This window comes from Pleuronectes platessa, chromosome 5 (genome assembly GCF_947347685.1).
Source record: "Pleuronectes platessa chromosome 5, fPlePla1.1, whole genome shotgun sequence".
Classification (NCBI taxonomy): domain Eukaryota; kingdom Metazoa; phylum Chordata; class Actinopteri; order Pleuronectiformes; family Pleuronectidae; genus Pleuronectes; species Pleuronectes platessa.
Genome location: NC_070630.1, coordinates 3,542,471 through 3,566,179, shown reverse-complemented (window position 1 = coordinate 3,566,179; position 23,709 = coordinate 3,542,471). Strand labels below are relative to the sequence as shown.

The 23,709-nt window shown below is 44.5% G+C and overlaps 1 protein-coding gene across 1 annotated transcript in view; it reads right to left on the bottom strand.

The window, feature by feature from the left end:
• Window positions 1–420: 420 nt before the first annotated feature.
• Window positions 421–23,709, bottom strand: part of cdon (cell adhesion associated, oncogene regulated) — a 52,966-nt gene continuing 29,677 nt past the window's right edge. The window contains exons 10-19 of the mRNA XM_053423681.1: window positions 9,382–9,498; window positions 8,403–8,606; window positions 8,063–8,244; window positions 7,158–7,263; window positions 5,371–5,493; window positions 4,966–5,157; window positions 3,858–4,153; window positions 3,669–3,748; window positions 2,164–2,411; window positions 421–1,104 (exon numbers count right to left, since the gene is read on the bottom strand). Coding sequence (XP_053279656.1) covers window positions 950–1,104; window positions 2,164–2,411; window positions 3,669–3,748; window positions 3,858–4,153; window positions 4,966–5,157; window positions 5,371–5,493; window positions 7,158–7,263; window positions 8,063–8,244; window positions 8,403–8,606; window positions 9,382–9,498 — 1,703 coding nt within the window. The 3' untranslated portion in view covers window positions 421–949. The remainder of the gene's footprint in view (window positions 1,105–2,163; window positions 2,412–3,668; window positions 3,749–3,857; window positions 4,154–4,965; window positions 5,158–5,370; window positions 5,494–7,157; window positions 7,264–8,062; window positions 8,245–8,402; window positions 8,607–9,381; window positions 9,499–23,709) is intronic.

Genomic DNA, 23,709 nt, shown 5'->3' with positions numbered 1-23,709 from the left:
CAGCTGGAGATTTCCCCCAAAAAAATCAGTTATAATAATAATAACAATAAATATTCTGTGTTTTGAGTCAGTTTTTTAAAATGCTTACAAGTGTGTGTGTGTGTGAGAAAAAGCCGCTCACGCTCGACGACTCCGTTTAAGCGCAACTTGCCCAGCGCTCTGGCAGATTGGGGCCAGTAGGTCACCAGTCCTCCCAGAGCAACGGTGCGTTCTGCGTAAAGTGATGAGCCATCAAGAATCCACTGAGGCACAGAGCGGCCGCCTTAATCTGAGCGGCGCAGGGAATGTTCACCCTGTTCAGGGGTCAGTGCCGGGGAGCGGCCAATCACCAGGAAGCATCAAGGAGGCTGGGAAACGCTCTGTGGCAGTCACTCATCGGGCTCCACACACTGAGTCGGGGTGGGTGGGTGGGGGGGGGACAGACATCAAAGTAGGACGTGCTTTACTCTTCCATATCTTCTCTTTATATTATTACAAAACTTTTTACAGGGACAGTTGCTAACGGCCGCGCTCGGGCGACAGAACCACAAAAATAAACAGTATTTCTCATCCACATGGCATAAATAATATAAAAGACAAACTTTTTTTCTTTAAAACAGATACATTCATATGAAATAATAGTTTTCTACTACAAAAAAATAAATAAGTCATCTAAAGAGTTTTTTTGTGGGGGGGGGGGATCTTGTATGAGAGTCTCTTCCCTCCGGTGGGACACAGTCTTTTTTCTCCGTCCGTCCTCTTTTGTCCTCTTTGTCTCTTTTCCCCAAAGTCGCTGTCATCAGTTTTCTGTCCTTGTCACCGTAACACACAGTGTCGCTGACTGTCCCAACGCTGGTCCTCTCACGCTGCACTGGGATATTTCCACAGCTCTCTCTTTCTCTTTCTCTCTTTCCGTCTGGTTCCACCACAGAGGGGGGGGGTGGGGGGTGTACTGGTGTGTGGGCTGCGTTCAGACCTCCTGTGGGCCCGGCTGGATCAGCTCTCCTGCCAGGCTGCTGCTGGAGATCCACCCGGGCTTCTCGTCACAGTCCAGGTCCGGCAGGCCCAGACTCTCCCAGCACAGCACCGGCCCGTCCAGGTCCTCGCACTCCAGCTCCTCCTCCGCTGCACAGAGAGGGAGAGAGAGGGAGAGAGAGGGAGAGAGAGAGCTTTATACTTTGTATTAAAAAAAGACGGGGACATATTCAGCAGAGGCCCAACAGTGTAATTTGTGGTGATTGCTTCATAGTTTTGTCCACATTTAACATGAGGACTGGTAATTACATAAAAACATGCTCGTTAGGCACTTAGAAGAAACGTCAGAGCTGGACTTCACAACCGTGTCAGCCGGGAAATAAATGTTCTCACGTAAACTTCAATGTCTAAAAGAACTAGTTTGACATTTTGTGGCGGTTGCATGAAAAGCAGCAGATTAGCTTAGCTTAGCACAAAGAGGGGACAAAGTGGGGAAACTGCCCGACTCTGTTCATCGTTAACACAATCTGCCTACTGACTCTGCTCTGCAACTTTAAATATCACAATTAAACTTGTTGCATGTCTCATTAGTTTCATTAGTTTCCTTTCCACACAAAAATAATTTAAAAAAAAGACATATTGCACCTTTTAGGGTGTTATATTCTTGATTTAAGATTGTAAACCGTTTTTCCCAAATGAACTTTCTCTGACTGTCAAACATTATTAATACATCGAGCTCTGGGGTTAAAAGAGGATTTATTTATATGTGTTACTGTCAAATGTAAAACATCAATAATTTTATTGTTTTGTTATAATCTTACATTATCATGAAACGCATTACAAATCACAAATAAACAATTTAAAAGGAGACGTGTGAGGCTGTTTTTATTCAACCTTTTCCAGTCATAACACTAATTAAAATTATGAACCTGAAAATTATCACATCTCCTTAAAAAGAATCATTCAGAATTGTTTTATATGTGATTAGATGTGTATTTTTACATTTTTTAATTGTATTTGTTTTCTATGTTTAAACCCCTACGTAATGTGCTATATGGATCAAATGTATTTAATTATGATCACAAGGGCATGAGGTCATTCAAACCTATAACTTACCCAGCCTATAGTTATTATAATTAAATAAAAAAGCAAATTAAATCACATAACCAGGGCTAAATAAGAAAGACGTTGGTATCAAACGAGTCTCACCAGTGTTGTCTGCCGGACAGTTTTCATTGCTCCCGATCAGACAGCAGGAACGCTGCGAGGGCGACTCCCCCCGGTGCTCGTCCTCCGCCTCCTGCTCGCCGGAGCTCGTCTGGCTGCCGGGGCCGTGGCACGGGGAGGAGACCTGGCCCAGAGGCACCATCTCCAGCCCGTCCTGCTGGCACGGCGCCCCGCGGTGCATCAGAGGCAGCGTGCCACTGGAGTACGAGCCGTTGGTCTTGTTGTAACATCTGCTCGGACGCAGGAGAAAGGGGATGGAGAAGAAAAGGGGGGGGGGATATTTGTTTACAAGGTTCTCTGTGGAAGACACACAGCAAACCCTGGTGCTAACACTCCTGACAGCACAATGAGAGCCCTAACACAACCCCAACACAACTGGAGCAGCAACACACAGCTGCAGAAAGCATCGGGAGAGTTGAGCCAGAGATTAAAGGCCCGGTCTCTTTGCCTCTAAATGGCTGTGACACGTTGTGGTTTCGCTCTCGGGTGAAGCCCCCCCCCCCCCCCCCCCCCCCGGTGCAGACAGTTGCACGCAGGGATCTTCACCACGTTTCCCTGAACTCAGCTCCAGAGTGACGGGACGAGGACTGGAGGGCGACCACCCCCCCCCCCCCCCCCCCCTCTTTTCCCAGCAGCCAGAGGTAAATAAACACGGGGCTCATCAGGGCTGCTGGCTGGGTGCACACAGGGTAAACTGTGATGCTGGGGACCCTTAAGTACATAAACAGGACTAGCAGGAGGGCAAATCGATGTGTGTGTGTGTGTGTGTGTGTGTGTGTGTGTGTGTGTGTGTGTGTGAGAGAGATCGACAGGGGTCACGAGCAAAGTGGGACACTTCTGTTCGGCTGCAGCTTATGAAATTCGAGCAGTATTTAATTTTCTCAGGCAAACTTCTGTGATATCCTCAGAGACTTTGAGAAAACAGATTGTTCAGTGAGAGTTTCACTTGGTTTGTTCCGGTACAAACCAAAAGCTGCGGTGGACAGGTGGTAATTTATGGATTTGTGACAAACCCAGTTCCAATAAGGTTGCATTTTTAAATATTGTTGACATGAAAGCAAAAGATATCTGTAAACAATTAATATATTTACATTTACAGCACAAAATGATCGTTAAAACCCCAACCTGAGTTATTTTATGGTACGATGCTACCTCACATGTTTTCTTTCTAATCTTTGCAAAAACTACAGCTTCTTTCCATTTTCCCATCTTATTTACACTGGAACCCAGAACATGTGTCGTGAAGTCACACATTGATGTTATAAAAGGCTGTGAAAACTCCAACAGGACATTATAAAGTGATTTTCAGATGTATTCTCCACATGTATTCATTTGATTATTGCTTCTTCTACAGATTATCTTATTCAGGTCAATCAGAAAGACAGTTTCTTCTTCAGACTTGCTTTAAACAGGTTAATATATAATTAAAATAGAATATTTGTGTCCATATGAATGCAGTGTGTGTAGATTGGGACTCATTCTCTCACCTGTTGTTATTGCAGAGGTTCTGACAGCTCATACAATCAGACGACTCCGATTGGGGCAGAGCTGTGTAGATTCCTCCGCCCTGACAAGAGGAGAACAAACCAACACCATCAGCCACTAAACCAAACACCACCATGCGTCCCAGCCTCCGGGCCTGAGGTACTTTGAGACACCTGAACGGCGACACTCACGTTGTGGTGGTGGTGCGGGTGCGAGAGCTCGCAGTCTCTGGTGCCGTGGGGCAGCGTGCCATCGTGGCCGTGTGGGTGGCCGGGCGAGAACAGGCCACCGGAGCCGTTGAGCAGCGCCAAGCCGTTGGGGAGTTTGTGGTGGAGGTGGTGGCAGCCCTGGGGCATCACGGGGCCGTTGTGTCCGTAGCCGCCGTGGACGCCGCCATTGATGCGGCTCGAGCCGGGCAGCGTGGTGTACTCGAGAACGTGGCCGTTCATCTCCGCTGGCTGGTACAGGTAGCCAGGAGGGTCATACTCTGTAGGAGAGAGAGAGAGAGAGAGAGAGAGGAGTTTCAGCTGTTTTGTTTCTTTTATACCATGAGAGACAGATCTGTGTTTATATTATTGCATCGGTCCAGAAACTCAGGTGACAAGTTGCCAGAAAACTTAACCTGTGACTCAGTCTTTGCTTTTTTTCCCCCCAAATCTTTTAGCTATAAAATCCAAAAGTATTTACTGATCCAAAAGGTCAGAGAAGGGGTCCATCCAATAATGGCAAAGACTTTTGCAAGCGCTGTGGGAACCATATCTGAGTTCTGAACACTTGGAATATTCCACACGAGCTCTGTTGTGGCCAAATATCTTAGAAATACAAGCGTCCTGGGATTGGAGTTTACTCTTCAGCCGTTTTCAGACATGAACTCCGGAGGAAGTCCAGATAACCAGGTCCAGACTTTCTCCGGAGGTTAAATGAACAATCCAGCTTTAAATCGGCATCGTCCTCTGGACACCTTCGTCTGTGTCTTCTTCTGTACAACATCCTGAGATGTGCGTTTTCTTCTGTGTTTCTGTTGTGTGTTAGAAATGTCATGAGCTTATTCTTGAGTCTTTACGAGGCGGTCGACCAGAGAAACTCTCACTCATTCTCACAAACAGCCCCTCTGGAGAATGTCAGGAGACTATCTGGAGTTCAGTGCATGTCTGAAAGCAGGTTTCTTTTCTTTGCTGGTCCTGCCCACTCGTTTTAAAACAGTTAAAAACCTGTAATGCAATACGCTTCATCAGTTTGAAGCAGCAACATGCAGTGTGGGGAGCAGCTTCCCCTTCTCCAGCTTGTCCATTAACTCACTGTGCATGTTGTTCTGCTGACGGTTCCTCCACAGGCACATGGCGATGAAAGCCAGCAGGATGAGCACCATCACCACCAGGACGCAGCCCACAATCAGGTACAGCAGGCCGCCGGGGGGGCTGGGCGTCTCCTGTGGAGGAGCCCCGGGTGGGGTGACGGGGTGCTGGCTGGGCGAGCCCGGGGTCTGACGTGCTGCAGCAGAGCGGAAGGAGGAGGAGGAGGAGGAGACGCATTTTGAAAAAATGACACAGCACCAAACTGTATAATACAGGCCATTGTTGTTGTGTGTCGTAAAACTCAGGAGTGCGTTCACGTTGTGTAATTATGGCGATCGAACCCGTGATTTGAGACGGAGCAGGAACGTGCCCGGACGTCTGATGAAACACAAAGTGTGTGTTGTCTCACCTTTGGTCTCGCAGATCATGACGTTGCTGTACTCGCTCTCCCCGCCGTCGTTGAAGCACTGCATCTTGATATCGTAGGAGGTCTCGGCCTGGAGGTGACCAATCATGTGCCAGGGTTTCACACCTGAGAGGGACGGAGAGACGGAGGAGGAGGAGGAGGAGGAGGAGGAGGAAGAAAAAGGAAAAAGGAGGACAAAGGTGAGAATCCACCTCCTCTACGAGCCAGTGTTGACTCAAGTTGCCTTTGTAAACTCACAATCAGTTCTTTCTGCCTTCTCCTGCCTTCTCCTCATGTCTCACACCTTCATGGAGGTCATGTTCTTTCACGCTCCCCCCCCCACCTCCTCTCTCTTTGCTCCACCACTCTCTCTTACTCCATCAGTCCCACAAGGGCCCAGACAGTTGTTTTACTCAAGATGAGCTCCATATATGGCAGCTCGGTGTTTGTCCTGGCCGGCCTCCAGTATTCCCATTACACACACACACACATACACACACACGCTGCTGCCCTACCACACACAATCACACAACTACGTGCTCTGAGATCACAGATGAGACGACAATCTCCCGACGTGGAAAATGCTACATTTCCCTCAAATGGGTCTGAAACAAGCTGCCGTTCTCCCCGAGCTTTGTGGGTAGAAAACGACTCCACGTGTGTGTGACTTCTGCCCCGAGCTGGATTTGAACCCTTCAAGTGGGAACCATTAAAAATACTGTGCGCTGTAAATCACAATCATTACAGAAGCAAAGTCTAAGTCACATATAAACACAAGTTGACAAGTTAAATATGTAAGAAACAGGAAGAGGATGTGAACTGAACCTCAAATACCAGATGTTGGCATTTATTTTTTTTAATTTTTTTATTTGCAGATATAATATTGCACTGATTTGAATAAAAACAACTTTATATTATTGTCCAGTTTGTGTGTTTTAGTTACAAAAGGAGACAATCCTGTTAAAATCCTGCTGAATCTGCCACATTGACATTTTAAATGCTGGAGACAAATCTAAGTTACATCTGTTTTTTCAACGTGAACTTAAATATCGATATCAAGTGGAAGCAGGTTACAACTACACACTGGAACACAGTTATTGAAACTCTGTGGAAACAGCATGTGAAGCCCAGGGACAACGAATCAGCCTCTGAGGGAAATGGTCAATATTCCAGAGTAGACGCCAAAAAACATCTGGGCCAGATTCTGCTTCTGGACATGAAGAATCCGTCTATGGAGATAATACAGTAGCTGAACAGATCATCACTTTCTCCTCTGCTCGGTTTCATCCTGAATGTTTTGACCAAATCAGGGAATCGAACTCTACGCTCACTGGTCCCAGACAGTGAGGAGACGACGGGCGGCGGGCGGGGGGGCCAAACATTCAGACGTTAAAACGCCGGGCGGAGTTAAACGCCATCGCTCCTTCCCCTTCCTGTACCGGGCTCGCCTCTGTTAGCATTCCACCAGCAACCTGAGCCCCTCTCCTCTGGCCGGGCTCGTGTTTCAGCTCTGGCCCATTAGCTGGCAACCATTTATTAAAACCAGATTTCAGAAAGCCCTGCTGCCCGGGGACGGGGACAGAACTCTCTATAAATCAAACAGCAGAAATGCCCCCTCTTCCCTCCAGCCCACTCTTAAACGGAGAGTATCCATTACCCCTCCGGCTCCCAGTTTATCTGCCCAGCGTGGGCCCGGCGTCCGGCTCCGGATGAGCCCGTCAACAAACACTCCACGCCGGCTACACACTCGTAACACAGACACACACAAAAGTTTTTTTTATTCCACTCACCTTCCACCACATCTCTTTTGTAGTCGCTGTCGTTGTCGCTGTCAGTGGGTCGGTAGTAGATGTAGAAACCTTGGATCGGAGTGTTGTTGTTACTCGTGGGACTATACTGTAAGGGGGGAGGAGGGGAGGGGGGGGGGGATGGAAAAAAGATCACGTTAGACTACAGCAATCTGCCGGGCAATTATTAAACGAGAGGAAAAGTTTTCCAGAGACTAATGGCGGGGCCTTGTTATCAGCAGATGTACAGGGCTGCGAGTGAGGCTGTGATTCTGAAGTTCGGGACATAATGAGGCTGTCTGAGGTTAAGTAAATGGGGGGGTGGGGGGTGGGGGGGGGGAATCTACATCCTCGCAAAGGCTTTGAAGAATAAAAACCTTAGACGAACACAGGGCCTCTTGATCTGTGTTCGAGTCCCAATCGTCGCTCTGATGGAGCCTGGGACGCAGCAGCAGCTCTCAGGTACTTGCAATCTAAAAGTTTTTTTTATCGTTAAAATACTTTTACTTTGTCATTTTATGCTACTTTATACTTTTATTGCGCACCTACAGACTTGACACTTTATATTTGAGCTCGAGAAATGTCAAGAAGAGCAGACTCCTCCACTGAGGATCCAAGAACTTCTTCTTCCACAAAGTTTTCATAGAAATCCACTCAACACTTTTTGTGTAATAAACAAACCAACCAACAAATAAACAGACTGGTTTGAGGACATAACTGTGGTGGAGGTAAAAAGTAGGACTTAATATCTGATAACTACAGGAAGTGACTCATATGAGATTAATTCAGGACAAATCAAGGCATCTCATTTTGTGAAATTAAAATCTCATTAGCATTAAGATCAGGAATGAAGCTATGAAAACGATCTGTGGTACCGTGTGCACAGTGTGTGTCAGGGGTGTACGCACAGTCCAGCGCAGCATGATCTGTGTGTCACTGATGGCGTCCGTGGAGGAGATGTGGGGTCCGACCACGGGGCGGTCCGTGATGCGCGGGCTGGCCTGGGGCACCTGGTAGGGCTTGGAGGGGATGCTGTGGGGGCTCTCGCCGTACATGTTCATGGCCGCAACCCGAAACTTGTAGTTGGAGCCTGAGAGGAGAGGAAGCAAGGGGGAGGAGGTGTCAGAGGACAGAGGAACAACTGGAACATCAGTGTAGAAATACAAAATAAAGCTTAAACAGACTAAACTGGTTCCCAGAGGATCATTTGAGATCCAAAGAACTCATGTCATGCTTCCCTGGACTCACCAGGCTCCAGGTTGCGAACTTCCACGGACAGTTTGAGCGGTGAGATGTTATCGGCAGCCACGACCCACTCTGCCACGCGGCCGCGGCGGTATTCCACACGGAAGGCCGTGATTGGCGAGCCTCCATTGGCCCTCGGGACCCATGTGACATACACCGAACTTTCAGTCGCCATTGAGATGGTCGGGCGATCGGGGGCCTCGGGCACTGGGACGTACAAGGAAACGAAAACATGTTTGAATTGGTGCAGAGGAATAAGAAATGGCGTCACAGCATCACATCTCACACGAGGACAGAACAAGTTCACAGAGAGAAGAAGAAGAAGAAGAAGAAGAAGAAGAAGAAGGAGAAGAAAAGATACACATCACAGTGACGTGTCGTGGAGGAATGTGTACTTACTGCCTGGGCTCTTAGCCACAGAGTCAGAGAGCGCAGGAGGAAGAGAGAGAGAGAATAGAGGGTTAGTGAAAAGACTAATGTGAGTTTAAGCAACAAAGGCTTGTAATTCGAGTAAAGCATGCACACAATACACACACAGACACACACATAGACACACACAGAGAGAGAGAGAGAGTCAGGTCTGACCCTGGAGCCGTGTGAACGCTCACAGCTTTCTGCTCAGAGCATCCTTCAGCCAAACAGTCATTACAGGTGTCAACTGTAGTTTTACTGTTTTTACTCACGGAAAAAACAAAACAGCCTCAAAGCAAATAAAAAAAACTAAGAATTCATCCACATCAATAAGTTTCTGTTTGAAAATGAATCAACTCTGTTGAGGAGAAGTTTGGAAACTCGGACGTAGACTCGACTGCTGGCTGACCGGTGAAATCTATTCGTCATAAACTCCACAATAACCAGCAGCATGAGAGAAAAGCCCTGTTACGTCATCAGGAACATCCCCACACTCCACATCTGCACACGCACAACATCTGCACACACACACACACACACACTCCATCAACACAATCGCGTTCACATCTACCTCTGTCGTGGATGATGACTCCGAAGTGCGTGTTGGGGGTTTTGTCCTCCGGGGCTTTGGGGGGCATCAGGACGACGGGAGGTTTGGACGCGGTCTTCACGGCGGTGGTGCTTTTCTCTGAGGGAGGGAGACAAGGGGACGAGAGAGGAAAAGGCTGGGAGTGAGAAAACAAGGCCGGACAGGTCCTCAGGCCGATCGGTTCCACCGCACACACACGGAGCGGCTCCGGATGTTGGCTCTGGAATCAGAGACTTCCTCCTGCTTCTCAGAGCCGCTCCGGTTCTATCAGGGCGGGTTTTCACGTTTACATGAGGCCGCGCTGACGCCTTGAGCGTGTAGCTGCTTGAAGGAGTGTGTGGTGTGATTGTGTATCCAACACACACACACACACACACACACACACACACAGAGAGGTAACATGAAACATCAGGATTTCATTAGATTGATTCATAAGAACGACACAAAATCTAATTCATGTTTTCAAACAGAGACAAACTGATTTTAATGGTCTTGTGATGATTATTATATTTTTGCACTTTTAATTTGACTGTTTTTAGGATTTGGGTTCTTTCATTGATCCCCACTGGTGAAATCCAGGTACTGTACAACAGCAAGTACAAAACTAGGGCTACGTTGTAGCACTTGCGGGCCCGAGCACCCGCACGTTGAAGCCTGTTGCGGTCGGTGGAGAGAGCGATCGATGACCAAGCGCACATCATCGATCGAGCATGCACTTCTCCAGGTTAAATGCGTTTTGCGCTCTGCGGCAGTAGGTTTGCCAGTAGGTGGCGCCATCACTATTATTACGCACAGACATATAGATCTGTTCAAGTAGGCGCTCTGATGTAGCGTGAGAAATTTTGTGTCAATTGGACAATGTTTCCGCAACTTAATTTTCACACTGATCAATAGGTGGCGCTATGATCCTGAACTAATATTCATATATGGAGCTGTTCTATTCAGGATTGTGATCATAGGTCAGTAGTTTGGAGCCGGTTGGATAATGCAGAGTGGATTAACAAAGTACTTCCTAATTCCTGGCGAATCAGTAGGTGGCGCTATGACACTGAGGAAATATTGACACATAGAGCTGTTCAGGCTTGGACTCTGACCATGTGACAGACGTTTTGTAGTGATAGGACAATGCACAGTGGAGTTATGATAACATCGTGTCCTTTGGCGAAGGAAAATCCTTCGCCGCACATCAATGTTTACACGGTTTGAGGAAACGTCACAATTCTGACCATGATCTAATGACTTGACTGATCTGATTTGAGCTGTATATTGTAAATCAGCCAGGAGCAGTTCATCAAAGTATAAAACATGTCACTTCCTGTAGCCACCAGGGGGCGCTGTAATTTCAAGTCATAATTTCTGTGTAGATGTCATCAGGATGGCACCCTTGTCTTACATGTCTAGTTTGGACTCGATTGGACAATGTATGTCCGAGATACAGAACCTCGTGTTTTGATGGCGTTTAATCAAACTCAAGACGCCACGCCACGGTCACACGGTGTGACGAAAGGTCAATCTCTTAATCACTTTTTATCTCCATCTTGTTGTGATGGCACTGATCTTAATTTGAAGTTAATCTGATGAAAGCCCTGGGACAAGTGCATCAAGTAAAAATGTGGAATATGGAAAAAAAATGGCCACTTAATCCAAAATGGCGGCCTCCCTGTTTGGTCAAGCATACCTATCCAAGATATTTTTTTGTTTGTTATGAAACGACACATGTCCCGATAGATTTGTATAAATGTCGGCCATCGTAGTGCCGGGGTTGCCCTATAGGGGGCGCTGGTCAGTTTTTTTGCCACGCCCATTTCTTAAAACCATATGAATATCTTCAGGGGGGGGGCTGTTGTTACACACATGTAGTTTGAGAGAGATAGAATCATGAACACTGAAGTTACAGCAATTTCGTGTTTCACGGCGAGTTGATGAACTTTAATGCCACGCCATTCATATGGCGTTTGACGAAAAGTCACGGTAATCTTATGTCTTCATTGTCAATGTCTTGGGACCCATTTGATACAGTTTGACATGGTTGAGGTCAGTGGATGAGGAGAAATTCATCCAAGTGTAAGACAAGCAAAAAACAAGACATTTCCTGTTGCCACCAGGGGGCGCTGCAGTTTTAAGTCATCATTTATGCATAGATGTCATCAGGCAGGGACTATTGTCTTACATGTCTAGTTTGGACTTGATTGGAACATGTATGTCCGAGATACAGATGCCCGTGTTTTGATGGCGTGTAACCAATTTTTAACGCCATGCCACGGTCACACGGTGTGATAAAAAGAAAATCCCTCAATCATTTTTTATCTCCATCTTGTTGTGATGACACTCATCTGAATTTGAAGTTGATCTGATGAAAGCTCTACGACAAGTACATTAAACTAAAAATGTGGAATTTGGCCAAAATGGCCACTAAATCCAAAATGGCGGGCTTCCTGTTGCGTTTTTCATAATGCTCCAAGAGACTTTTTTCTATGATTATTCACGTTACACCAGTGTCTAGATTTTGGTGAAAATCGCTTATGTGGAAACCTAGCGGCTGGTTCCAGGGGGCGCTGTTGAGCCGTTTTGCCACGCCCATTTCCAAATACTCCAGATTACGTAAATTTTCACCACTCTCTAATTTACTGGAAAGTTTAAAAACTTTTTGAGCACGTTCAAGCCCTCAAAAAGCCAATTCATTGTTCGGAGAATAATAAGAATAATAATAAGAATAATGCCTACAATTTCAATAGGGCCTCTCACCATTCGGTGCTCGGGCCCTAACTAGGGCTACGTTGTAGCACTTGCGGGCCCGAGCACCCGCACGTTGAAGCCTGTTGCGGTCGGTGGAGAGAGCGATCGATGACCAAGCGCACATCATCGATCAAGCATGCACTTCTCCACAATAAATGCGTTTTGCGCTCTGCGGCAGTAGGATTGCCAGTAGGTGGCGCCATCACTATTATTACGCACAGACATCTATTTATCTGTTCATGTAGGCGCTCTGATGTAGCGTGAGCAATTTTTTGTCAATCGGACAATGTTAACACAACTTAATATTCACACTGATCAGTAGGTGGCGCTATGACCCTGAACTAATATTTATATGTGGAGCTGTTCAGATTAGTATTGTGATCATAGGTCAGTAGTTTGGAGCCGGTTGGATAATGCAGAGTGGATTAACAAAGTACTTCCTGTTTCCTGGCGAATCAGTAGGTGGCGCTATGACACTGAGGAAATATTGACACATAGAGCTGTTCAGGCTTGTACTCTTATCATGTGACAGAAGTTTGGTAGTGATAGGACAATGCACAGTGGAGTTATGAAAACATCGTGTCCTTTGGCGAAGGATGATCCTTCGCCAAACATCAATGTTTACATGGTTTGAGGAAATGTCACAATTCTGACCTTGATTCAATGACTTGACTGAGCTCATTTGAGCTGTATATCTTAAAGCAGCCAGGAGCAGTTCATCAAAGTATAAAACATGTCACTTCCTGTAGCCACCAGGGGGCGCTGTAATTTCAAGTCATAATTTCTGTGTAGATGTCATCAGGATGGCACCCTTGTCTTACATGTCTAGTTTGGACTCGATTGGACAATGTATGTCCGAGATACAGAACCTCGTGTTTTGATGGCGTTTAATCAAACTCAAGACGCCACGCCACGGTCACACGGTGTGACGAAAGGTCAATCTCTTAATCACTTTTTATCTCCATCTTGTTGTGATGGCACTGATTTTAATTTGAAGTTAATCTGATGAAAGCCCTGGGACAAGTGCATCAAGTAAAAATGTGGAATATGGAAAAAAAATGGCCACTTATTCCAAAATGGCGGCCTCCCTGTTTGGTCAAGCATACCTATCCAAGATATTTTTTTGTTTGTTATGAAACGACACATGTCCCGATAGATTTGTATAAATGTCGGCCATCGTAGTGCCGGGGTTGCCCTATAGGGGGCGCTGGTCAGTTTTTTTGCCACGCCCATTTCTTAAAACCATATGAATATCTTCAGGGGGGGGCTGTTGTTACACACATGTAGTTTGAGAGAGCTAGAATCATGAACACTGAAGTTACAGCAATTTCGTGTTTCACGGCGAGTTGATGAACTTTAATGCCACGCCATTCATATGGCGTTTGACGAAAAGTCACGGTAATCTTATGTCTTCATTGTCAATGTCTTGGGACCCATTTGATACAGTTTGACATGGTTGAGGTCAGTGGATGAGGAGAAATTCATCCAAGTGTAAGACAAGCAAAAAACAAGACATTTCCTGTTGCCACCAGGGGGCGCTGCGGTTTTAAGTCATCATTTATGCATAGATGTCATCAGGCGGGGACTATTGTCTTACATGTCTAGTTTGGACTTGATTGGAACATGTATGTCCGAGATACAGATGCCCGTGTTTTGATGGCGTGTAACCAATTTTTAACGCCATGCCACGGTCACACGGTGTGATAAAAAAAAAATCCCTCAATCATTTTTTATCTCCATCTTGTTGTGATGACACTCATCTGAATTTGAAGTTGATCTGATGAAAGCCCTGGGACAAGTACGTAAAAGTAAAAATGTGGGATATTGCCAAAATGGCCACTAAAAGCAAAATGGCGGACTTCCTGTTGCGTTTTTCATAATGCTCCATGAGACTTTTTTTCATGACTGGTCACGATACACCTATATCCAGATTTTGATGAAAATCCGTTATGTGGAAACCTAGGGGCTGGTTCCAGGGGGCGCTGTAGAGCCATTTTGCCACGCCCAATTCCAATTACTCCAGAATACTAAAATATCCGCAGACCTTGAATTTCCTGCAAAGTTTCATAACTTTTTGAGCATGTCTAGACCCTGAAAAAGCCCCCCAAAGGGAAATAATAATAATAACTAGGGCTACGTTGTAGCACTTGCGGGCCCGAGCACCCGCACGTTGAAGCCTGTTGCGGTCGGTGGAGAGAGCGATCGATGACCAAGCGCACATCATCGATCGAGCATGCACTTCTCCACGTTAAATGCGTTTTGCGCTCTGCGGCAGTAGGTTTGCCAGTAGGTGGCGCCATCACTATTATTACGCACAGACATATAGATCTGTTCAAGTAGGCGCTCTGATGTAGCGTGAGAAATTTTGTGTCAATTGGACAATGTTTCCGCAACTTAATTTTCACACTGATCAATAGGTGGCGCTATGATCCTGAACTAATATTCATATATGGAGCTGTTCTATTCAGGATTGTGATCATAGGTCAGTAGTTTGGAGCCGGTTGGATAATGCAGAGTGGATTAACAAAGTACTTCCTGTTTCCTGGCGAATCAGTAGGTGGCGCTATGACACTGAGGAAATATTGACACATAGAGCTGTTCAGGCTTGGACTCTGACCAGGTGACAGAAGTTTTGTAGTGATAGGACAATGCACAGTGGAGTTATGATAACATCGTGTCCTTTGGCGAAGGAAAATCCTTCGCCGCACATCAATGTTTACACGGTTTGAGGAAACGTCACAATTCTGACCATGATCTAATGACTTGACTGATCTGATTTGAGCTGTATATTGTAAATCAGCCAGGAGCAGTTCATCAAAGTATAAAACATGTCACTTCCTGTAGCCACCAGGGGGCGCTGTAATTTCAAGTCATAATTTCTGTGTAGATGTCATCAGGATGGCACCCTTGTCTTACATGTCTAGTTTGGACTCGATTGGACAATGTATGTCCGAGATACAGAACCTCGTGTTTTGATGGCGTTTAATCAAACTCAAGACGCCACGCCACGGTCACACGGTGTGACGAAAGGTCAATCTCTTAATCACTTTTTATCTCCATCTTGTTGTGATGGCACTGATCTTAATTTGAAGTTAATCTGATGAAAGCCCTGGGACAAGTGCATCAAGTAAAAATGTGGAATATGGAAAAAAAATGGCCACTTAATCCAAAATGGCGGCCTCCCTGTTTGGTCAAGCATACCTATCCAAGATATTTTTTTGTTTGTTATGAAACGACACATGTCCCGATAGATTTGTATAAATGTCGGCCATCGTAGTGCCGGGGTTGCCCTATAGGGGGCGCTGGTCAGTTTTTTTGCCACGCCCATTTCTTAAAACCATATGAAAATCTTCAGGGGGGGGCTGTTGTTACACACATGTAGTTTGAGAGAGATAGAATCATGAACACTGAAGTTACAGCAATTTCGTGTTTCACGGCGAGTTGATGAACTTTAATGCCACGCCATTCATATGGCGTTTGACGAAAAGTCACGGTAATCTTATGTCTTCATTGTCAATGTCTTGGGACCCATTTGATACAGTTTGACATGGTTGAGGTCAGTGGATGAGGAGAAATTCATCCAAGTGTAAGACAAGCAAAAAACAAGACATTCCCTGTTGCCACCAGGGGGCGCTGCGGTTTTAAGTCATCATTTATGCATAGATGTCATCAGGCGGGGACTATTGTCTTACATGTCTAGTTTGGACTTGATTGGAACATGTATGTCCGAGATACAGATGCCCGTGTTTTGATGGCGTGTAACCAATTTTTAACGCCATGCCACGGTCACACGGTGTGATAAAAAAAAAATCCCTCAATCATTTTTTATCTCCATCTTGTTGTGATGACACTCATCTGAATTTGAAGTTGATCTGATGAAAGCCCTGGGACAAGTACGTAAAAGTAAAAATGTGGGATATTGCCAAAATGGCCACTAAAAGCAAAATGGCGGACTTCCTGTTGCGTTTTTCATAATGCTCCATGAGACTTTTTTTCATGACTGGTCACGATACACCTATATCCAGATTTTGATGAAAATCCGTTATGTGGAAACCTAGGGGCTGGTTCCAGGGGGCGCTGTAGAGCCATTTTGCCACGCCCAATTCCAATTACTCCAGAATACTAAAATATCCGCAGACCTTGAATTTCCTGCAAAGTTTCATAATTTTTTGAGCATGTCTAGACCCTGAAAAAGCCCCCCAAAGGGAAATAATAATAATAATAATAACAAGATACAGACGCTCGTGTTTTGATGGCATGTGATCAGACTTTGACTCCACGCCATGGTCAGAGTATGGTGTTTTCCTATTTTGTAGCAGGTAAAAATACCAGTTAAATGTCAAAAGTTGTCTTTATTGTCGTTCTGTTATTTAATAAATGCAACAAACTATAGTTTTTATATATATTGTATAACTATATATATATATATGTATATATATAACTTTATAACCTGTGTTATCAAATATGTTGTGCGGCTCCAGACAGATTTAAATTGGGGGAAGAGGGGACGAAATGGCTTTTTCAATAGTTACATTTTGTGTCTTGATCAAACCATGGTGTTACACTGACCTCTGGTGCCTTAATATTGGCACTACAGGTGTAATTCAATATTAAGTCACTAGAGAGCAGTGTTGGACCATTAACTACAGACGTGGTGTTTTCATTTTGTTTATCAAATTTATAAGCCTCACCACGGTCACACAGATTGATGAAAAGTTTAAATTTTGATAACTTTAGATCTTCATCTTGTTTTGTACACATGCATCAAATTTTTACGTTGATTTGATGAAGGCCCTACGAGAAGTGAGTCAAACTGTAAGACATAGAAAAACAAGACATTTGCTGTTGCCACCAGGGGACGCTGTGATTTTAAGTCACGATTTCTGTACCGATGTCTTCAGGTCGCGACTCTTGTCTTATGTGTATAGTTTGGACTCGATTGGACAAAATATGTCCAAGATACAGGAGCCTGTGTTTTGATGGCGTTTAATCAAACTTTGAGGCCACACCACGGTCAGACGGTTTTGCTAAAACTTAATCCTTCAATAACTTTAGATCTCCATTTTGTTGTGATGACGATCGTCTAAATTGTAAGTTGATTTGATGAAAGCTGTAGGAGGAGTACTTAAAAGAAAAAATATCGAATATGACCAAAATGGCCACTAAAGTCAAACTGGCGGGCTTCCTGTTGCGTTATTCATAATGCACTGATGGACTTTTTTGTGCATCTAGTCATGATACACAATAGTCTTTGTTTTTTTTGATGATCGGTGAATGCTAAATGAGGGGCTTTTCCGTAGGTGGCGCTATTGAGCGGTTTTGACACACCCGTTCCCAAATACTTCAGAATACGTAAACTTGCGCACATTTCTAATTTACTGTAAACTTTAGAAACTTTTTGAGCACGTTAAAGCCCTCAAAAAGCCAATTCACTGAGCGAAGAAAAATAATAATAATAACTAGGGCTACGTTGTAGCACTTGCGGGCCCGAGCACCCGCACGTTGAAGCCTGTTGCGGTCGGTGGAGAGAGCGATCGATGACTAAGCGCACATCATCGATCGAGCATGCACTTCTCCACGTTGCATGCGTTTTGCGCTCTGCGGCAGTAGGTTTGCCAGTAGGTGGCGCCATCGCTATTATTACGCACAGACATATAGATCTGTTCAAGTAGGCGCTCTGATGTAGCGTGAGAAATTTTGTGTCAATTGGACAATGTTTCCGCAACTTAATTTTCACACTGATCAATAGGTGGCGCTATGATCCTGAACTAATATTCATATATGGAGCTGTTCTATTCAGGATTGTGATCATAGGTCAGTAGTTTGGAGCCGGTTGGATAATGCAGAGTGGATTAACAAAGTACTTCCTGTTTCCTGGCGAATCAGTAGGTGGCGCTATGACACTGAGGAAATATTGACACATAGAGCTGTTCAGGCTTGGACTCTGACCATGTGACAGAAGTTTTGTAGTGATAGGACAATGCACAGTGGAGTTATGATAACATCGTGTCCTTTGGCGAAGGAAAATCCTTCGCCGCACATCAATGTTTACACGGTTTGAGGAAACGTCACAATTCTGACCATGATCTAATGACTTGACTGATCTGATTTGAGCTGTATATTGTAAATCAGCCAGGAGCAGTTCATCAAAGTATAAAACATGTCACTTCCTGTAGCCACCAGGGGGCGCTGTAATTTCAAGTCATAATTTCTGTGTAGATGTCATCAGGATGGCACCCTTGTCTTACATGTCTAGTTTGGACTCGATTGGACAATGTATGTCCGAGATACAGAACCTCGTGTTTTGATGGCGTTTAATCAAACTCAAGACGCCACGCCACGGTCACACGGTGTGACGAAAGGTCAATCTCTTAATCACTTTTTATCTCCATCTTGTTGTGATGGCACTGATCTTAATTTGAAGTTAATCTGATGAAAGCCCTGGGACAAGTGCATCAAGTAAAAATGTGGAATATGGAAAAAAAATGGCCACTTAATCCAAAATGGCGGCCTCCCTGTTTGGTCAAGCATACCTATCCAAGATATTTTTTTGTTTGTTATGAAACGACACATGTCCCGATAGATTTGTATAAATGTCGGCCATCGTAGTGCCGGGGTTGCCCTATAGGGGGCGCTGGTCAGTTTTTTTGCCACGCCCATTTCTTAAAACCATATGAATATCTTCAGGGGGGGGCTGTTGTTACACACATGTAGTTTGAGAGAGATAGAATCATGAACACTGAAGTTACAGCAATTTCGTGTTTCACGGCGAGTTGATGAACTTTAATGCCACGCCATTCATATGGCGTTTGACGAAAAGTCACGGTAATCTTATGTCTTCATTGTCAATGTCTTGGGACCCATTTGATACAGTTTGACATGGTTGAGGTCAGTGGATGAGGAGAAATTCATCCAAGTGTAAGACAAGCAAAAAACAAGACATTTCCTGTTGCCACCAGGGGGCGCTGCGGTTTTAAGTCATCATTTATGCATAGATGTCATCAGGCGGGGACTATTGTCTTACATGTCTAGTTTGGACTTGATTGGAACATGTATGTCCGAGATACAGATGCCCGTGTTTTGATGGCGTGTAACCAATTTTTAACGCCATGCCACGGTCACACGGTGTGATAAAAAAAAAATCCCTCAATCATTTTTTATCTCCATCTTGTTGTGATGACACTCATCTGAATTTGAAGTTGATCTGATGAAAGCCCTGGGACAAGTACGTAAAAGTAAAAATGTGGGATATTGCCAAAATGGCCACTAAAAGCAAAATGGCGGACTTCCTGTTGCGTTTTTCATAATGCTCCATGAGACTTTTTTTCATGACTGGTCACGATACACCTATATCCAGATTTTGATGAAAATCCGTTATGTGGAAACCTAGGGGCTGGTTCCAGGGGGCGCTGTAGAGCCATTTTGCCACGCCCAATTCCAATTACTCCAGAATACTAAAATATCCGCAGACCTTGAATTTCCTGCAAAGTTTCATAACTTTTTGAGCATGTCTAGACCCTGAAAAAGCCCCCCAAAGGGAAATAATAATAATAATAATAATAATAAAAATCCTTACAGATTCAATAGGGCCTCTCACCATTCGGTGCTCGGGCCCTAATAATCTTTTCAATTTCAATAGGTCCTCTCACCGATTTCGGTGCTCGGGCCCTAATAATAATAATAACTAGGGCTACGTTGTAGCACTTGCGGGCCCGAGCACCCGCACGTTGAAGCCTGTTGCGGTCGGTGGAGAGAGCGATCGATGACCAAGCGCACATCATTGATCGAGCATGCACTTCTCCACGTTAAATGCGTTTTGGGCTCTGCGGCAGTAGGTTTGCCAGTAGGTGGCGCCATCACTATTATTACGCACAGACATATAGATCTGTTCAAGTAGGCGCTCTGATGTAGCGTGAGAAATTTTGTGTCAATTGGACAATGTTTCCGCAACTTAATTTTCACACTGATCAATAGGTGGCGCTATGATCCTGAACTAATATTCATATATGGAGCTGTTCTATTCAGGATTGTGATCATAGGTCAGTAGTTTGGAGCCGGTTGGATAATGCAGAGTGGATTAACAAAGTACTTCCTGTTTCCTGGCGAATCAGTAGGTGGCGCTATGACACTGAGGAAATATTGACACATAGAGCTGTTCAGGCTTGTACTCTTATCATGTGACAGAAGTTTGGTAGTGATAGGACAATGCACAGTGGACTTATGAAAACATCGTGTCCTTTGGCGAAGGATGATCCTTCGCCAAACATCAATGTTTACATGGTTTGAGGAAATGTCACAATTCTGACCTTGATTCAATGACTTGACTGAGCTCATTTGAGCTGTATATCTTAAAGCAGCCAGGAGCAGTTCATCAAAGTATAAAACATGTCACTTCCTGTAGCCACCAGGGGGCGCTGTAATTTCAAGTCATAATTTCTGTGTAGATGTCATCAGGATGGCACCCTTGTCTTACATGTCTAGTTTGGACTCGATTGGACAATGTATGTCCGAGATACAGAACCTCGTGTTTTGATGGCGTTTAATCAAACTCAAGACGCCACGCCACGGTCACACGGTGTGACGAAAGGTCAATCTCTTAATCACTTTTTATCTCCATCTTGTTGTGATGGCACTGATCTTAATTTGAAGTTAATCTGATGAAAGCCCTGGGACAAGTGCATCAAGTAAAAATGTGGAATATGGAAAAAAAATGGCCACTTAATCCAAAATGGCGGCCTCCCTGTTTGGTCAAGCATACCTATCCAAGATATTTTTTTGTTTGTTATGAAACGACACATGTCCCGATAGATTTGTATAAATGTCGGCCATCGTAGTGCCGGGGTTGCCCTATAGGGGGCGCTGGTCAGTTTTTTTGCCACGCCCATTTCTTAAAACCATATGAATATCTTCAGGGGGGGGCTGTTGTTACACACATGTAGTTTGAGAGAGATAGAATCATGAACACTGAAGTTACAGCAATTTCGTGTTTCACGGCGAGTTGATGAACTTTAATGCCACGCCATTCATATGGCGTTTGACGAAAAGTCACGGTAATCTTATGTCTTTATTGTCAATGTCTTGGGACCCATTTGATACAGTTTGACATGGTTGAGGTCAGTGGATGAGGAGAAATTCATCCAAGTGTAAGACAAGCAAAAAACAAGACATTTCCTGTTGCCACCAGGGGGCGCTGCGGTTTTAAGTCATCATTTATGCATAGATGTCATCAGGCGGGGACTATTGTCTTACATGTCTAGTTTGGACTTCATTGGAACATGTATGTCCGAGATACAGATGCCCGTGTTTTGATGGCGTGTAACCAATTTTTAACGCCATGCCACGGTCACACGGTGTGATAAAAAAAAAATCCCTCAATCATTTTTTATCTCCATCTTGTTGTGATGACACTCATCTGAATTTGAAGTTGATCTGATGAAAGCCCTGGGACAAGTACGTAAAAGTAAAAATGTGGGATATTGCCAAAATGGCCACTAAAAGCAAAATGGCGGACTTCCTGTTGCGTTTTTCATAATGCTCCATGAGACTTTTTTTCATGACTGGTCACGATACACCTATATCCAGATTTTGATGAAAATCCGTTATGTGGAAACCTAGGGGCTGGTTCCAGGGGGCGCTGTAGAGCCATTTTGCCACGCCCAATTCCAATTACTCCAGAATACTAAAATATCCGCAGACCTTGAATTTCCTGCAAAGTTTCATAACTTTTTGAGCATGTCTAGACCCTGAAAAACCCCCCGAAAGGGAAATAATAATAATAATAATAATAATAATAATAATAATAAAAATCCTTACAGATTCAATAGGGCCTCTCACCATTCGGTGCTCGGGCCCTAATAATCATTTCAATTTCAATAGGGCCTCCCACCGATTTCGGTGCTCGGGCCCTAATAATAAAAATCCTTACAGATTCAATAGGGCCTCTCACCATTCGGTGCTCGGGCCCTAATAATAATAAAAATCCTTACAGATTCAATAGGGCCTCTCACCATTCGGTGCTCGGGTCCTAAATATATCTGTTCATGTAGGCGCTCTGATGTAGCGTGAGCAATTTTGTGTCAATCGGACAATGTTAACACAACTTAATTTTCACACTGATCAGTAGGTGGCGCTCTGACCCTGAACTAATATTTATATGTGGAGCTGTTCAGATCAGGATTGTGATCATAGGTCAGAAGTTTGGAGCCAGTTGGATAAGGCAGTGTGGATTAACAAAGTACTTCCTGTTTCATGGATAATCAGTAGGTGGCGCTATGACACTGAGGAAATATTGACACATAGAGCTGTTCAGGCTTGTACTCTTATCATGTGACAGAAGTTTGGTAGTGATAGGACAATGCACAGTGGACTTATGAAAACATCGTGTCCTTTGGCGAAGGATGATCCTTCGCCGCACCTCAATGTTTAAATGGTTTGAGGAAATGTCACAATTCTGACCTTGATTCAATGACTTGACTGAGCTCATTTGAGCTGTATATCTTAAAGCAGCCAGGAGCAGTTCATCAAAGAATAAAACATGTCAATTCATGTTGCCACCAGGGGGCGCTGTGATTTCAAGTCATAATTTCTGTGTAGATGTCATCAGGCCGAAACTCTTGTCTTACATGTCTAGTTTGGACTTGATTGGACCATGTATGTTCGAGATACAGATGCTCGTGTTTTTATGGCGTGTAACCAAACTTTAACCCCATGCCACGGTCACACGGTGTGAAGGGAAAGAAATCCCTTAATCAGTTTTTATCTCAATCTTGTTGTGATGACACTCATCTGAATTTGAAGTTTATCTGATGAAAGCTCTACGACAAGTAAATCAAAGTAAAAATGTGGAATAGGGCTAAAATGGCCACTAAATCCAAAATGGCGGGCTTCCTGTTTAGTCTAGCATATCTATCCAAGAGACTTATTTGTTTGTTATGAAAAGACACATGCCCAAATCGATTTTTGTACATGTCGGCCAATCGTAGTGCCGGGGCTGCCCGTTAGGGGGCGCTAGTCAGTTATTTTGCCACGCCCATTCCTTAAAACCATATGAAAATCTTCAGGGGGGGGATGTTGTTGCACACATTTAGTTTGAGTGAGATAGAGCCATGAACACTGAAGTTAGAGCAATTTCGTGTTTCGCGGTGAGTTGATGAACTTTGATGCCACCCCATTAATATGGCGTTTGACGAAAAGTCACAGTTATCTTATGCCTTCATTATCAATGTCTTGAGACCCATTTGATACAGTTTGACATGGTTGAGGTCAGTGGATGAGGAGGAATACATCCAAGTGTAAGACAAGCAAAAAACAAGACATTTCCTGGTGCCACCAGGGGGCGCTGTGATTTTAAGTCATTATTTCTGTGTAGATGTCATCAGGCCGGGACTCTTCTCTTACATGTCTAGTTTGGACTTGATTGGACCATGTATGTTTGAGATACAGATGCTCGTGTTTTGATGGCGTGGAACCAAACTTTGACGACACGCCACGGTCACACGAAGTGACGGAAAAAAATTCCGTTGATCATTTTTTTTCTCAATCTTGTTGTGATGACACGCATCTAATTTTTAAGTT